Genomic DNA, 17,901 nt, shown 5'->3' on the forward strand with positions numbered 1-17,901 from the left:
GTTAATATCTTGTTGCATTTCTTGTCTTTTTTTCTCCTGGTGTATGAATTTTGCTTCAACTCTAATTCTTTTTATGCTGTATGTATACTTACTTATATATTACTTTTTTAATGAAAAAAATTTTGTATTTTTATATCATCATTAACTCATTTTTATTGGCTTCAGAATAATCCACTGGGTGATTATGCCATAATTTAATCACTTGCCTGTTAGATGTGTGTGTGTGTGTGTTTTTTAACTTTATAGCTAGTGTAAATAATGTCTTGATGAATATCTTATTGCCTAAAGCTCTTTCTTTAGATTATTAGCTTGATTTCTAGAAGATTTACTATTTTTTTTAAAGATTTTATTTATTTGAGAGAGCGAGAACAAGCGAGCACAAACAGAGGGAGTCGCAGGCAGATGGAGAGGGAGAAAACAGGCTCCTTGATGAGCAGAGAGCCAGATGTGGAGCTCGATCCCAGGACCCTGTGATAATGACCTGAACCAAGGGCAGACACTTAACTGAGTCACCCAGGTGCTCCTATTGCACAATTTTGAATACTGAACATATAAATGCAGGAGCCTAGTGCCTTAGATGTCATTATATTTCCCATTTTCTGATGCAGAATGGAGACTCTCAGAGATTAAGCATCTTGTGCATAGATTGGTGGTGGGGTGTGATCTGCAGATAGTCCAGAGCTGGACCACTTCTCTCTGGGTCTGCTATATTGCCCACAACGGTATATTCACATAATAGAAATGCTTTTAAGGCTGTCTACGCCTCTTACTACTCTGCTTCTTCAAAGGATTGCACTAGTTCACCCTGCTAGAACAGTGTGTGGTATCAGTGTGATTGCATTGGATCTTTGTTAGTATTGCACTATTACATCACCTTTCAAATACTTTCTATCCTCTTAGTTTTGGAGTATTTCCTAGTCCTTGTTATGTTCTTTAATGTCGTGATTTATCTTTGTTTTCTACCTCCCAGTGCTATACCATCTTTAGGCTTTGGGGCCTTCCACGTGAACTGTAGAGAATAAAGGGGGCCGGTAAAACTAGTATTTGAAAACTAACACTGTGTCATAGGGGGCTTCAGTTGTATTTTGAATTTGTTAACGTTTTCAAGATGAATTCTAGAATTGTGGTTTGGACCATTCTCATATCAGTTAGCCTCATCTAAATTAGCATATTACAGTCATCTGGGGAACTTTTTTTTTTTTTTTTAATTTTTTTTAAAATTTTTATTTATTTATGATAGTCACAGAGAGAGAAAGAGAGAGAGAGGCAGAGACATAGGCAGAGGGAGAAGCAGGCTCCATGCACCGGCAGCCCGATGTGGGATTCGATCCTGGGTCTCCAGGATCGCGCCCTGGGCCAAAGGCAGGCGCCAAACCGCTGCGCCACCCAGGGATCCCTCATCTGGGGAACTTTTAAAGATTTTGATGCTCATGCCTCATACCAGAGATTTGGATTGAATGGATCAGGATAGGAGCTTGAGCATAAGCATATGCTTAAAAGTTACCTAGGTGGTCCTGATAAACAGTTGAATATACAAATGTTCTTTTATCTCCTGTACAGAGGAGTATGGAGAAATAAAGTATTTATGTGGCTCATATTACTTATGTAGGAATCCAAATATAGATAGATAAGTGGGATGATTTATGCAACAAATCCAAACATTTTCTGAACCCAGATTCAGAATGCTGTTCTGGTTGATTTATAAACATGTAGGTTTCTTTTCATTGTTAAACAGTTGCATTGGCCCAACCTATTTTATACCTCCTTATCTCTTAAAGCTTGTACACTCTGTATTACTTTACAGATTATTTAAGACAGAGAGAGGAAAAAAAAAAAAAAGAGAGGAGGTGTTAGGTAGGCCTCACTAATCCTGAAGTCATTTCTTCTTCTTCTTTTTTTTTTTTCCCTGAAGTCATTTCTATGAAAATGTTCTTTGTTTACTATCCCTAAAATATTTATATAGATTTTGGATACTACCTCAAATTTTTTGACTTTATGGAAAATTGTTAAAATAATATTGCTCTATATGCTTTGTACTTTCATTTTAAAATGACAGTACTGATATTATTTCTGTTTTCTTTCCTTCCCTTTGTTCTATATATTTTCTCCATTTCATTCATTTATTATTTCCTCTAAAGATTTTATTGTTAAGTATATTTTTCTCCATTTTAGGTTCCTATTGGCATATGAATTTGTACTTCCCACCACATGAGGGAGTTTATTTGGGAATGCTAAGCATGCATTGTGAAAAATACACAAGTACAAATGCAAATAGAATAGCTTGCATAAATTTCATTTAGTGTTGAAAATTTAGGATTTTTGCATAAATAGTCTGGTAACATGCAGTAGTTCCATTTCATAATTTTTTTTAAAAAACAAATGCTAACAACTGAGGGATTTCATAATTTTCAGATGGACCATCAACAGATAAAGACCCCGAAGAAAAGAAAAAAGATACTGCAATTACATCACAGAATAGCCCTGAAGCAAGAGAAGAAAGGTATGTCACTTTATGGAAATTCATTTCTGTTGGAAGTCACAGCTGTCACTTCCTCCATGGTCTTATTTATGGTTTCATAGCTCTACTCCTCTCTCTATTTTCTAGTCAAGCGGAATTAGTAAATGTATATAGCCAAATAGAATATTCTAAAGTTTTATGAGATTTTCCTGGAAATTTGAAAGAGATTTAGAAGACACTACATAAATAAGGAGAAATTATTTACACTGTGTTCAGCAAGCTTAACTGAATGGAATCCCTGGGATAGCAACTATAATAGAATTGATAATGAGGGTACTGATTAAGGAAGGATTCAAGTGATTACTTTATTTACCACATTTCTTTTTTAGATTTTTTTTTTTGGCTCTAGGTCTAATTTCTCTTTTTATGCTTTTTCTCTTCTCAATTTAGCTATGTCGTAAGAATTTAAAATGTGAAGCTCAGTAATGAAGGGTTCAAATTGTTCCTCAGTTTTCATGAGGCCTTTGCATTTATTCTTTCCATGTAATGAATGAACTGTATAATATCCAACATGTTGATGTAGTAGGTGATATGCCTAGTAGGTTGAATATAGTTCCTCTGTTCTTGAAGAGCTTGTATTTTAACACTTGACTTTGACGTAGTGCAATAGTTCTCAAAGTGTGGTCCTGGAAGATCGGGGAATCTGGCAGCTTGTTAGCAAAGCAAATTCTTGGGCTACTCCCTAGAACTACTGAAACAGGAATTCTGATGGTGGGGCCCAGAAATATGTTTTTAACAAACTCTTCAAGTGATCCTGATGCACTCAAATTTTAGGTACCTATTGTAACTTCATTCATTTCTTAGTATTTTCCCAGAAATGATAATGTAACCACCCCTGTTGGTTCATAACAATAATTAATATCCCATATACTGGTATCTTATGCATTCGAATTAACTAAACGATGATAAAAGAGGTACTCTAAAGAAAGGATAAGCATCAGTTGTTAATAAAATTTATTCATTGTTTTCTAACTCTTTTGAGATAGTTTTAGACTTTTAGAAAATTGTAATAACAGGACAGAGAACTCCCAGTTGCCACTATGTATGTATATGCATACGTGTACATGTGTGTACATACTCAGATGCATGAATAATTTTATTTCAAACCAAATAAGAGTTCTTTATATCCCTAAATACATCAGTGTGTATGTTCTAAAAAGAAGGACACTTTCTCACATCTAAGCACAATACAGATACCAATGTCTAGAAGTTAGGATTAATACAATACTTTTTTTCTAATATGTAGGGCTTATTCATATGTTAGCAGTTTTCCCAATACAGTATTTTATTAGAGAGGAAAAAGGTTTTTCCATAATATCATCCAGGATCACTTACTGCATTTAGCTATCATCTCTGGTTTCCTTTAATCTGGAGTAATTTTTTTTTCTTTTTTTTTTAATATATATATATATTTTTTAATTTTATTTATTTATGATAGTCACAGAGAGAGAGAGAGAGGCAGAGACACAGGCAGAGGGAGAAGCAGGCTCCATGCACCGGGAGCCCGACGTGGGATTCGATCCCGGGTCTCCAGGATCGCGCCCTGGGCCAAAGGCAGGCGCCAAACCGCTGCGCCACCCAGGGATCCCCAATCTGGAGTAATTTTTCAATCTATCACTGTCTTTCATGACCATAAGAGTTTTGAAAAGTATAGGCCATAATTTATGAAATTTTTACTTCTTTTTTTTTTTTTACTTTTTTTTTTTTTTTTTTAATTTATGATAGTCACAGAGAGAGAGAGAGAGAGGCAGAGACACAGGCAGAGGGAGAAGCAGGCTACATGCACCGGGAGCCCGACGTGGGATTCGATCCCGGGTCTCCAAGATCGCGCCCTGGGCCAAAGGCAGGCGCCAAACCGCTGCGCCACCCAGGGATCCCAATTTATGAAATTTTTAACGAATGCTTTCAGTTGTGTTACATTTAAAGTCACTGACTTTGTGCCTTGAACATAAAATATAAAAGCATAGGCAGATATTTTAAATAGATATTGAAGGAAGAATAAGTTCTTAGTATATTTTTATCTGTTGTATGTAATTGAAGTTTAGGGAGAGGGCCTATTTACAAAAGCATCGAATTATGTACGAAGTCTAACAGAATGGTTGGTATTTATCCCTAAACACACGTGCTTACACACACTGTCTCTGAAGAAGATGAGGCTTCTGGAAGGAGGTGATTAAACAGAAGGTATACAGAAGGACTGTTCTGCCCATGGGGATCTGTTTGTGCAGTTTGATAGTGGCTTATGGAGAGAGAGAGTAGGAGGTACCTCCTTGCAGCAGTGCAGCAAGTTACTCTGTGGCTGGCAAATGGTGTCTTTGGAAAGGTTTGTGGCAAATACCTTCTATGTGATAAGTGGTAATTGAAACCCTGCAGAAAATATTTCGGTGAGACTCTTAAGTTAGAAGCAATTGAAGTGATTACGTTGAGTGGAAGACTTAAATTGTCCTGATTGAGTTGATATTTCTAGGGAGGAATTAAAGAGACATTTTCATAATATTACAACTCTTTTCTCAGTACACATTTTCTCTCCTGAAGGAAGTGTTTTGAATATAAACCTCATTTGTTGTCTAATTGGAACAAAGTTTTTCAAACATTGTTTTTCCCCTGTAGTTTTGGTTGAGAACTGTCATATTCTCTGGTATCATCCCCTCACCCCTCTCATAACCGAGATCCTTGCTGTCATTCAGTATTGAGCTGTAGTGTGTGTGTTTTTTTATTATTATTAAAAATGGTTTAAGGTTTAAAAGGATAATCAAGATGGTTAGTTGGTTAAAAGCATGAAACGTGTTTCAGATTGACTAAAATTTTAACTTTATATTTTTATTTTTTTAAAGATTTTTTATTTATTCATGACAGACACAGAGAGAGGGGCAGAGACACAGGCAGAGGGAGAAGCAGGCTTTCTGCAGGGAGCCCAAAGAGAGATTCGATCCTGGATCCCAGGATCACGCCCTGAGCTGAAGGCAGACACTCAACTGCTGAGCCACCAGGCGTCCCAAATTTTAACTTTTTAGACATCTGTATGCACACAATTTTTTTTTTCATGTAGGAGTAACTGAATACTATCTCACATATTTAGGCCCCTCAATTTTTGTTTTTAGAGTGTGATAATCATGATGTTATTTTAATAGACTTTTTCTTGACTTCTTTTTCGTGTGTGTATGTGTATTTCAGTAGTTCCAGTGGCAATGTAAGCAGCAGAAAGGATGAGACAAATGCTCGAGATACTTATGTTTCATCTTTTCCTCGGGCACCAAGCACTTCTGATTCTGTGCGATTAAAGTGTAGAGAGATGCTTGCCGCAGCTCTCCGAACGGGAGGTAAGTTTAGTGTACCCTTTTCATTGCCCAGCCTTTTGTTCCTCACTGCCACCACTGTCATGTCCACCTCCATGTTTCTGGTTTACCAGCAGCATCCCAGGGATGGCTGCTTGCACTGCTTAGTTGAGGAAAATGTTGTGGCAAATAGGGGTTACTGATGGCAGAGAGGAATAGGTATGCTGGGGCCATTGCTTACTACTATACAGCTGCAAGAAAGAGATTCCTTCTAATATGTGGATGTTTCCATTGATTCATAGTAACTTAAAGGTTTTTCACAGATCTTTTTTCCTCCTACTTTTAATCTGTAAACCATAGTTGACCCTTGAACAGTAGGAGTTTGAAGTACTTGGGTTCACTTATAATGTAGATATTTTTCAACAGAAGCAGTACAATACTGTAAATGTGTTTCTCTCATGATTTTCGTAATCCTCAGCTTACTCTATGGTAAGAATACAGTATATAGTACATATAACATAAAATATGTGTTAATTGTTTATGCTATTGGTAAGGCTTCTGGTCAACAGTAGGCTATTACTAGTTAAGTTCCTGGGGAGTCAAAGGTTATATGCGGATTTTTGACTGCAGGGAGTTGGCGTCCCTAATCCCTGTGTTTTTCAAGGGTCAACTGTAATTACTCTGTTCCCCAGATTGAGCATTAATGGTAGTATATTTGGGTCTTGTTAAATGTTAGTATGACATACAGTATTTAAGTTTTATATTCATAATTCCATTTTTAATTTTTTTAAGTGGAAAAGAGATCTTGATTTATAAATGGGAGCCTTATTTAATTTGAAGTTCCCCATTCTTGGGGATCCCTGGGTGGCTCAGCGGTTTAGCGCCTGCCTTTGGCCCAGGGCGCGATCCTGGAGACCCGGGATCGAATCCCACATCGGGCTCCCGGTGCATGGAGCCTGCTTCTCCCTCTGCCCGTGTCTCTGCCCCCCCCCCCCCGTGACTATCATAAATAAATAAATAAATAAATAAATAAATAAATAAATAAATAAATTTTTAAAAAAAATTGAAGTTCCCCATTCTTGTGTAAAAAAAGTTTCATATATAGGAATTTTCATCATCTTACACAAATTCATTCTTTTCCTTTTCTATTATACTGAACCATAGTTAGCATGACCTATTTTTCTCCTTACTCTGCCTATTTATTCCCTTACTGTCTCTTTATTTATTTTTTCTTTTTTTCTTCCTAGTTTCTTTTTATTTCCTTCGGTTTGAATGTTGCATGGGAGTCTTCTGAGTGTGTCCATATATATGATTGGCAAATGAAATCAGTGGCTTCTTTGCATTGAAGCCTGAGTCATGTGAGACAAGACAGTTCTTTCTATAACTTTCTCTACTCTTTGCTGGAGCAACCAGAATTTATGGAGTTGTGAAATGGGGAATTGCCTGCTAATCACTCACTTTCTCACTCCTGCAGAATGAGTCATTAATGCAGAAGGACTGTGGGCATTAGGTGAATCCAGAGGAGGAATCTAATGGGTAGGAAAGAGATCAGGTTTCAATGAAATGAAAAAAAAAAAAAGGATTATTAGGGCAATGGGGTTGAAGAAATAGAAATGCAGTTTAATTTACTGTGTATTGAAATTTTCTTTCAGTATCTTGTAATCATTCTTGACAATTCTTTGTGTCTGTGTTTAGATGACTACGTCGCTATTGGAGCTGATGAGGAAGAATTAGGATCTCAGATTGAGGAAGATATCCTTTGTGTATAAATTCATGAATGTTTTAAATAATCTGCTTATTAACTATTTTTCTTCTTCCTGTATAGAATTTAGAGTTTCATTTTTCAATTTCTATGTTGATTGTATTGTTTTGCAGGGAAAGGATAGGATAGGGCCATCCACGTCATTTTATTCTTGTTTTTCAAAAGTAAAACATATATGTTTGATAGTATTTTAATTTTTTTGCCTTGCAAATTGATAATGTGGCATCTCAAGTGAACTTGTACAAAAGGGCATAAGGACACACATACTGTATGTGTGGAGTAGGGTTTTGTGTTTGGGAGATCTCAGCAAAGCATGCAAGGTCCCCTGAGTTCATGATCTAGGAGGGAAGTGTGTTTGTCCTGGGTACCATGGAAAGGGCTTTGGGAGAGAGGTTGTACCCATCTAGGTGACTGTGTGACCATGAAGCAATCCTAGTTGAGGAAATGGCCGTTTTAGAAATTGTGCTGCACTTTGGGCTCGCCTGTTCTGTTGAGAAAAACACCCTGCTAAACTTAAGCTTCTGGCTGAACTAGAGAAGGAAATGAATCTTTGGAGCTGTAATGAATGGTTTCTTCCCACAGGGCCCCCAAAGGAATTGTGTAGACATCAAGCCTTTTAAGATCTTTTGTAGAATTCGGATTTGGGCAAGTGGAAAGTTTAGATAAATGCAGGCCTTTTTCACAAGTTTTCTCAGACTGAGTACTTGAGTTACTTTTTGAAATGTCTTTAATTTGTGTGCTGCTGGCATTAAATGTTAAGAAAGCATTGCTCATTCATAGAATATAGGATTACTGTTACTTGCCAGCTACAGTTCAAAAAATGAGGTAGAAACACTGCCCTGTTAGCTTAATCTAAATTGGAGACAGTTTTAGAGAACTGCTTAGAGATTTCAGGAATTCTTATTTTGGTGAAATAGGGAAAAAAAATCTTGCCTTTGTAATTTAACCTTTTTTCCTTAATGGCCTAGTACCTATATATCAAGAAATAAGGAATACAGACATGAAATACAAAAATAGAGTACGAAGTAGGATATCAAATCTTAAAGATGCTAAGAATCCAAATTTAAGGAAAAATGTGCTGTGTGGAAACATTCCTCCTGACTTATTCGCTAGAATGACAGCAGAGGTGAGTAAATGAGAATATAACATTTCCATGATGTGATTACATAATATCAAATTAAAAATCTTTGTAAATTGTGAAGTACTATATAAGTACTACATTTCTAATAAATCATTATTAGTTATTCTGATGTATTTATATGTATAATATACTAGCTAAATAAGGTGGTTGAATCTGTTGGTATCAGTAGTCTTGTCTCTTCCACACCTGTACCACGATCTTGGGTTGATTGCTTTAAATTGTCTAAAAACAAAAATATTTTTACTTTTTTTTTGATTCATATATAATTGAATATTTGAATATATAATTGCAAACAGACTTTGCAACCTTTAAGTTTTTTTCATGGTTAAACCCTGTAATACTGGTCACATCTTATTGACTCTTCCTTAAATTTTAGGAAATGATGGAGGAAATGAAACTCAGAACTTGCTATTTATAGACACAGCAGTTCATAGTCTGTGGTCTCTTTTAGAAGAGAGTGAGTTTGTCTTTCCATATAGCTAATAAAAATTGTTATATTTTTAACATTCATTTTTTTTAAACCTCACTAAAACTTTAAATTAGAGACCTTAGGGTAATGAACTCCTATATATCCACCACCCAGGCTTCAGATATTTTCAAGAGTTTGTCACCATTGGGGCTCCTCGGTGGCTCAGTTAAGCATCTGCCTTTGGTTCGGGTCATGATCTCAGGGTCCTGGGATTGAGCCCTGGGTCGGGCTCCCTGCTCTCAGGGGAGTCTGCTTCTCTCTCTGTCCCTGCTTATGCTCTCTCTCTCTCTCTCTCTCTCTCAAATAACTCAAATCTTAAAATAAAAGAATTTGTGACACTTTTCATGTCTCTTTTCCCCTGAATTGTTTGCTTGCTTTCTTTTCCTTCCTTCCTTCCTTCCTTCCTTCCTTCCTTCCTTCCTTCCTCCCTTCCTCCCTTCCTCCCTTCCTCCCTTCCTCCCTTCCTCCCTTCTTCCCTTCCCTTCCCTTCCCTTCCCTTCCCTTCCCTTCCCTTCCCTTCCCTTCCCTTCCCTTCCCTTCCCTTCCTTTCTTTTCTTTCCTTTCTTTTCTTCACAGAGAGAGGCAGAGGGAGAAGCAGGCTCCATGCAGGGAGCCCGATATGGGACTCGACCCCGGGTCCCCAGGATCACACCCTGGGCCGAAGGTGGTGCCAAACCGCTGAGCCATCCGGGCTGCCCCAGTGGGTTTGGATATTAACAGTCTGATTCCTTCATTGTAAAATTCTCTATTGACCTTTCCTCTGATGTACTCATCCACTGATTTCTTTACCTGAATTGGTTAAATTTTTAAGAGTTGCAAAATAGTGATTTCTTAAATTCTTTCATTCCTTTCACATTTATTAGCTAGGTTTCTTTGATTAAGAAGCACTTTCCCTTGTAAACTCAGGCACCGGGTTATCCTTTTGGTTTAATAGGAAAGGCAGGTAAATGTGAAATTCTTTCCCTTTTGTTAACAGTTATGAGAATGAGGAATTGGTGCCCTAGTAACTGCCAGTGAGGGCTTTGTTGCTGTTTTTGCATGCTTGTGCTCTCCTTTTTCACTGTCATCAGGGACTTGTGACATTTTTATCCATTCAGTGGGGATTGGTTCTTTACAATAATTTGATAACTAGAGAAATTGTCCTCCTATCTTTGGCTGGTAGGAACACCTTCATGTTAGCCCCTCTGTCCATATGACTCAACCACAAGTCTTTGGTAGCTTCTGTGCCTCTTAGGCACAAAAGAATGACCCTGTCTTATCCTGTGCATTTCTTTCTTTCTTTTTTTTTTCTTAGAGAGATATAGAGCAAGGGTGGTGGTGGCAGGGTGCAGAAGGAGAGGGAGCCCATATAGGAGCCCACTGCAGGGCTTGATCTCACAACCCTGAGATCATGACCAGAGCCAAAACCAAGAGTTGGGTGCCTAACCGACTGAGCACCTAGATACCCCAAATCCTGTGCACATCTTAACTCATAGAGGGAACGACATACTTCTCCAAAGATCCTGGTTCCTTTTTGGGAAGGGCAGTCGTACAGACAACAATCTATACTAGAGGTACTCATTGCTACAGTATTATTACATTGTTTATAAACCTTTAAACAGTAATTAAATCTAATTTTCACAATACACACAAGTATTTGACAGAATTTTAAAAGAGCAAACTCTGAGTTGAGGAAAAAATAATTTTTCACTTTTAAAACTTTAAAAGTTGGTTTTTGTTCTATTTTTATTAAGCTAATGGAACATAAAAGCATTCAGAATGTATATAGAAGATGCCTATAACTGAGTGTATTGCCATCTCCCTCAGGAAATGGCTAGTGATGAACTCAAAGAGATGCGGAAAAACTTGACCAAAGAAGCCATTAGAGAGCATCAGATGGCCAAGACGGGTGGAACCCAGACTGACTTATTCACATGTGGCAAATGTAAAAAGAAGAATTGTACTTACACACAGGTTTGTGATTATTTATAGACTCTTATTTTCATGTTAAGAATGCTGGAGGGTATATATGGTAAGGCAAGTAAGTCAGAGAAAGACAAACACCATATGATCTCGCTTATGTGTAGAATCTAAAACAAACAGTAGAAACACTCACATACAGAGAATAAACTGGTGGTTGTTGGAGAAGAGGGGGTGGGGGATGCCTGAAATAAATGAAGATTAGAGATTAAGAGGTACATACTTCCCAGTTATAAAATAAGTCACAAGGGTATAATACATAGCATAGAGGATATAGACAGTAATATAGTAACTTTGTCTAGTAACAGTACTAAAATCATTTTGTAATGGGTAAAAGTACCAAATCACTATGTTGTACACCTGACACTAATAAAATATTGTCAATTATAATTCAGTTAAAACTAAATACATAGAGTGCTTACAACTCCTGTTTCAAAACAAGTAGTAAAGATAATTACCAGTACTTTGATTGATATTTTACAAGAGGAGATGTGAACTATTCAGTCTAGTTAATTGAAAGTAAGTTGGTATATTTATATTTTCATGAAAGTTATGTGAAAGCTCTATCAATTAAATAAAACTTATAGAAAAAAACATTGTAGGATGTAATGAAATGGCCATATTCTTTATCTAAGAGTTGAGCAGTTGATTATTGGGTATAATTATTTTTATCTGACAGGATTGTATAATTTAAGGAAAGCTCTTTACTATTCCTCACTGGGAACGTGGGTACTTTTAGCTTAACTGCTTTCCAGATACAGATTCTTTTTCTGCAACATATATATTTTTTTAAGATTTTATTTATTCATGAGAGGGAGAGAGAGAAATAGAGACACAGGCAGAGGGAGAAGCGGGCTCCATGCAGAGAGCCCGTGGGACTCCATCTTGGGTCTCCAGGATCACACCCTAGGCTAAAGGCAGTGCTAAACCACAAAGCCACTCCGGCTGCCCTTTGTTCTTGAACAAAAAAGAAAACTGAGAAGATCCTCATAGTGGTTATTTTTGGGGTGTGTGTGTGTGAAAATGGTTTTTCACTGGTAATTTCCTTTGTCAAGTAGCTATTTTTTGTGCTGTGTCTGTAATCTACTAAACTCAAATTTTCCCCTTTAAGAACAACTTACAGTTAATGTTTTAGAGTAATGGATTTAGGAAAATGAATTTTCTGATGGACAGAAAATTAAGCAGTTAAGAAAGTAGTATTATTAAACTCCATATAAATTGTAGAAGGAACCTTTACTTTTTTGAATGGTTTTTATTGATTTTAGGGGGCGATCTCTCTATTTCCTGGATCTGAATGCCTGTTTCCCTTCCCAGATTGGGAAAGTTTTCAGCTAGGATTTGTTCAAATACATATTCTGGCCCTCTGTCCCTTTCGGCGCCCTCGGGAAACCCAATTAAACGTAGGTTTTTCTTCCTTAGGCTGTCATTTATTTCCCTTAATCTGTCTTCATGGTCCTTTAATTGTCTGTCTCTTTTTTCCTCAGTTTCCCTCTTTGCCATTAACTTGTCTTCTATGTCACTCACTCGTTCTTCCACCTCGTTAACCCTCGTCGTTAGGACTTCTAGTTTGGATTGCATCTCATTCAATTGATTTTTAATTTCTGCCTGATTGGATCTAAATTCTGCAGTCATGAAGTCTCGTGAGTCCTTAATGCTTTTTTCTAGAGCCACCAGTAGCTGTATAATAGTGCTTCTGAATTGGCTGTCTGACATTGAATTGTAATCCAGATTTTGTAACTCTGTGGGAGAGAGGGCTGTTTCTGATTCTTTCTTTTGAGGTGAGGTTTTCCTTCTAGTCATTTTGCTCAGTGCAGAGTGGCCAAAAACAAGTTGTATTGGAACACGGGGGAGTATCACTGGTCCGTCCAGCTGGTCTTCTGGGGGAGGGGCCTGCTGTGCTGATTCTCAGGTGTTAGCACTTGGGGGAGATGCTCTGCCCCTGCCTGCTGCCGGGCTCAGCGGGGGTTGTTTACCCCGTGAGGCCCCAGGAGGAACAGCCGCAGTTGCTATGGCAACTCTGGAAGCCTGGAGTCAGCCCCCGCAGGAACTACGGGCTCGGGGCTCTCGGTTCTCCGTCTTTAGGGCCTGGAGGCTCCGGGGCGGGGCCGCTGATCTGCTCAGCTCTGGGCAGGAGCGTCCTCGCTGTCCTGGGCCCTCCCGGCCTCTGCCTGTCCCAGGGGGAGGCCGGATCCTGGGCTGTGTCCCGGCGCCCTGTGCTCCGGGGCCTGCGCTGTGGGATTCGCGCTCCCGCCCCGCAGCCCCCTCCGCGGAACCGCCGCCCGAGCCCCTCCGAGCTGCTCCGGTCGGTCCCTCCGTGCGCGCTGCAGCCCTTAGGGAGCTTGGAGCACTCTCCCGGGGCGCAGGTGTCTGTTAGTGTCCCCGGGAGCCCGAGAGCATCCCCGCTCTCCTGGGTCCTGCTCTGACTCCCTGCGAGCCCCTTTCCGCCCGCCCGGGAAGGTTGGTGCAGCTCCTGCTTCTCCGGCCTCAGCCCGGCTCCTCGCAGGGCCCCTCCCCCTCGGAGGCCTTTTGTTCCTTTATTTCTTTTTCCCCGTCTTCCTACCTTGATAGAAGCGCGAACTCTGCTCACTGTAGCATTCCAGCTGGTCTCTCTTTACATCTCAGGCCGAATTCGTAGATTTTCAGGATGATTTGAAGGTTATCTAGGTAATTTTTTGGGGGACAGGTGATTTGGGGACCCTGCTCTTCCGCCATCTTGCCCCTCCTCCAACCTTTACTTTTTTAAAAAAAATTTTTTAGAAGGTGTTGTATTCTCAAGGTTAAAGATTCAAAAGGTAGAAAAGATTCTAAATGGAAAGTTCCCCTCCCAATTTTGTCTGCAGCAACTCGGTCCCACCTCCCTGGAGGTAAACCAGGATTACTAGTTTGTTTGTTGTGTGGCTTTCTATGTGTTTTATGCATATACATATAAGTATGAATATATTTTTGTTTTCTCTTTTTAAAGTTTATTTTTTATATTTTTTAGTAATCTCTACACCCAACATGGAGCTCAGACTCAAAAACCCCAAGATCAAGAATTGCATGCTCTTTTGACTGAGCCAGCCAGGCACCTCCGTTTTCCCATTTCTTAATTATATGTGGTAGCACATTATATAAACTTCTGCCTCTTTTATTTTTTAAGGTACATAACACTCCTGTTTTCAGATATGCTCTATTTAACCAATCAAAAATTCTCTACCTTTTTGAAGTCTTTCATTTTTAGTTATGTATCCGATATTTCAGTATTTTGTAGAAATATTACTACTGAGAGTCACTAAAATATATTAACATATGAAAGTAGCTTCAGAAATTTTTGAGTTTGAATTGCTGTTTTCTTTTGATTAGGTAGAAAAATCTCAGCAATAAAAATTCTGTCCTGAAAATGCTGCATAGTAGGAAGTGTAAAGTATAAATGGAAAGGTATTTAAAAGCTAAAGCTTGGATCCCTGGGTGGCTCAGCGGTTTGGCGCCTGCCTTTGGCCCAGGGCGTGATCCTGGAGACCCCAGATCGAATCCCACGTCGGGCTCCCGGTGCATGGAGCCTGCTTCTCCCTCTGCCTATGTCTCTGCCTCTCTCTCTCTCTCTCTCTCTCTCTCTGTGACTATCATAAATAAATAAAAAAATAAAAAATAAATAAAAGCTAAAGCTTCTTTAAAACATTTGAAGTAGGGGCACATGGGTGGCTTAGTCAGTTGAGTATCTGACTCTTGATTTCTGCTTAGGTCATGATCTCAGGGATCAAGTCTCGAGTTGAGCTCCGCACTCAGCATAGAGTCTGCTGGAGGTTTTCTCCGTCCGCCCCTCCCCCTGCTTATGCTCTTTCTCTCTCTCTTTCTAAATAAAATCTTAAAATAAAAGTGAGTTAGAAGTGATATATTTACATTGCTACAATAAAGATGTTTCTTTTAATAGAACCTAGTCTAAAGATGAAGTCAGTATGGTTTTCTTAGAATCAAATAATTCTGTCAAGATATAAAACTTCTAAAGTTGGCAAAATAACAGATATAAGACTTAAGTTTGACTTTTGGTTAACATGTACCTACCAGGAGATTAACATTTTGCCCAGAGAGTAAAAAGTTCCTCCTATCTATGTACTTTTAGGGCCCTAGTTAGCAAGTATCTTGATATAGATGAATGAGAATATTTCAGAAGGACTTTTCAAAGCACTTTTATCTGAAGGCCTTAAATAATCAGAATGCTTATTTTGAGAATGCCTTTTATATCTCTTTGGGCTTTTTTATTTTTTTTTATTTTTTTAAATTTATTTACGATAGTCACAGAGAGAGAGAGAGAGAGGCAGAGACATAGGCAGAGGGAGAAGCAGGCTCCATGCACCGGGAGCCCGACGTGGGATTTGATCCCGGGTCTCCAGGATCGCGCCCTGAGCCAAAGGCAGGCGCTAAACTGCTGCGCCACCCAGGGATCCCCTCTCTTTGGGCTTTTGAGTTAAAAATCATGGTGATAGTTGACAAGTATTGTGTGCTTCTCATCTTTGAAGCAGTCATATACTGGATTTCATCATCCCACACTAAATTTAAATAGACCTTATTTAGAATGCAATATTTTTGATATTCAGGTTCTTGCCTTCACTCATTTTCCTTATCTGCCCCGTGACTTAGACCTAAGAATAACTTTTAACTTTAATAATGTGTTGTCAGCTTCATTCAGGAATGTATGGTTGAAAGATAACCTATCTTTGGGACCTTGTTTTCATTAATTCTCAGTAGAGAACTTGAGAAGTCTATTATCTTATGTTGATTAAATTTTTAAAAATCATATTAGCTTTATTTTTTTTCCTAAGTTCTCTTTTTGTTTTAAAGCTTACAGTTGTGGCAAAATACACATAGTCTAAAATTTACCACTTTAACCATTTTTAAGTATACAGTTGAGTAGTAGTACATTCATAATACTGTGGTGATCTCAGGGACTCTTTTTCTCTTGCAAAACTGAAACTCTATATACCCATTAAACAGTAACTGCACATTTCTCTAGCTCTTGGCAACCACCAGTCTCTGCATTTGACTATTCAAGTAGTCAAAATGATAAATGGAGCCTAATAAGAATATTTTTCCTTTTTTGTCCCTGGCTTAGTTCTAATACTTGATCTATTCTAAGGTAGTAATTAGAAACACAAAGATCTATGTACAGATCAACATCATTAATCATCAGGGAAATGCAAATTAAAACCATATAATCATAAATGGCCATCCATATTATATAGCATGTGTCAGAATTTCCTTCCTTTTTAAGGCTGAATAATAATCCACTGTATGTAATACCACATTTTATTTTATTTTTTATTTTTTTAAATTTTTTATTTATGATAGTCACACACACACACACACACACACACACACACACACACAGGCAGAGACATAGGCAGAGGGAGAAGCAGGCTCCATGCACCGGGAGCCCGACGTGGGACTCAATCCCGGGTCTCCAGGATCGCGCCCTGGGCCAAAGGCAGGCGCTAAACCGCTGCGCCACCCAGGGATCCCAATACCAAATTTTATTTATCCATTCATCTAGTGATGGACATTGGGTTGCTTCTACCTTTGGGCTATTATGAATAATGCTGCTATGAACTTCTGTATACAAATACCTCTTTGAGACCCTGCTTTCCATTCTTTTGTATATATTCTCAGGAGTAGGAATTCTGGGTCATAAGAGCTTTGTTTTTGTTTTTTAAATAAGAGAGAGGGTGGGAAGAGGCAGAGGGAGAGAGAGAATCTTAAGCAGACTATATGCCCATTGCGAAGCCTGATGTAGGGCTCAGTCCCACAACCCCCTAGCCAAAATCAAAAGTCAGACATTTAACCAACAGCCACCAGGCACCAGCTGTTTTAAAGCAATGTAAAGTACTATTTATAGAAAAATAGAAAAATATGAACAAAAATTTTAAAATCACCTATTAATCTGAATTCAGAAAGAACAGTGGTCAGTATTTTGGTGCCTACAGTATTTTATGATTTTTTTTTTCCTAATCTAATTGCAGCTAAATGCTACAAACCAGTTTTTAAAAAGATTTTATATATTAGCAAGCATGAACAGATGGGAGGGGCAGAGGGAGAGGGAGAAGCAGACTCCCCACTGAACAGGGAGGCCTGTAGGGGTAGGACTTAATCCCAGGACCCTGAGATCATGACCTGAGCTAAAGGCAGATGCTTAAGTGACTGAGCCACCCCTGACACCCTCATAAACCATTTTATACACAGTTGACCATTGAACAACAACGGATTTTAACTGCATGAGTCCACTTACAATTTTTTTCAACAAATACATGTCTGGTACTGTAAATATATTTTCCTTTTGATTATCTTTTTTTTTTAAGATTTTTTTTTATTATTTATTGATTCATAAATAATGATAGAGAGAGAGGCAGAGACACAGGCAGAGGGAGAAGCAGGCTCCGTGCCGGGAGCCCGACGTGGGACTCGATCCCGGGACTCCAGGATTGCGCCCTGGGCCAAAGGCAGGCGCCAAACTGCTGAGCCACCCAGGGATCCCCCTTTTGATTTTCTTAATCACGTTTTCTTTTCTGTAGCTTGCTTTAAGAATCAGTATATTGTACATATAACCTACAAAATATGTATTAATTGACAGTTTGTGTTGTTGGTAAGACTTGTAGTCAATTGTAGGCTATTAGCAGTTGCATTTTGGGGAGCGTTAGATGTGGGTGTTCAACCGCAGGAGAAGTTGGCATTCTTAACTCCCACATCGTTCAAGGGAGAACTGTATTTCTTTTCACTTACTACTATAATAATGTTAACATTTTCCTT

The 17,901-nt window shown here is 38.6% G+C and overlaps 1 protein-coding gene across 2 annotated transcripts in view; it reads left to right on the forward strand.

Annotated features, from left to right (window-relative positions):
• The window catches only part of TCEA1 (transcription elongation factor A1), a 43,877-nt gene that overhangs the window by 20,357 nt on the left and 5,619 nt on the right, over positions 1-17,901 (forward strand). For both annotated transcript variants that reach the window (XM_055318311.1, XM_055318312.1), the window contains exons 4-8: positions 2,413-2,500; positions 5,693-5,838; positions 7,489-7,545; positions 8,527-8,681; positions 10,972-11,118. In XM_055318311.1, the coding sequence (XP_055174286.1) occupies positions 2,413-2,500; positions 5,693-5,838; positions 7,489-7,545; positions 8,527-8,681; positions 10,972-11,118 (593 nt within the window). The remainder of the gene's footprint in view (positions 1-2,412; positions 2,501-5,692; positions 5,839-7,488; positions 7,546-8,526; positions 8,682-10,971; positions 11,119-17,901) is intronic.

This window comes from Nyctereutes procyonoides, unplaced genomic scaffold, assembly GCF_905146905.1.
Source record: "Nyctereutes procyonoides isolate TBG_1078 unplaced genomic scaffold, NYPRO_anot_genome, whole genome shotgun sequence".
Lineage (NCBI taxonomy): Eukaryota > Metazoa > Chordata > Mammalia > Carnivora > Canidae > Nyctereutes > Nyctereutes procyonoides.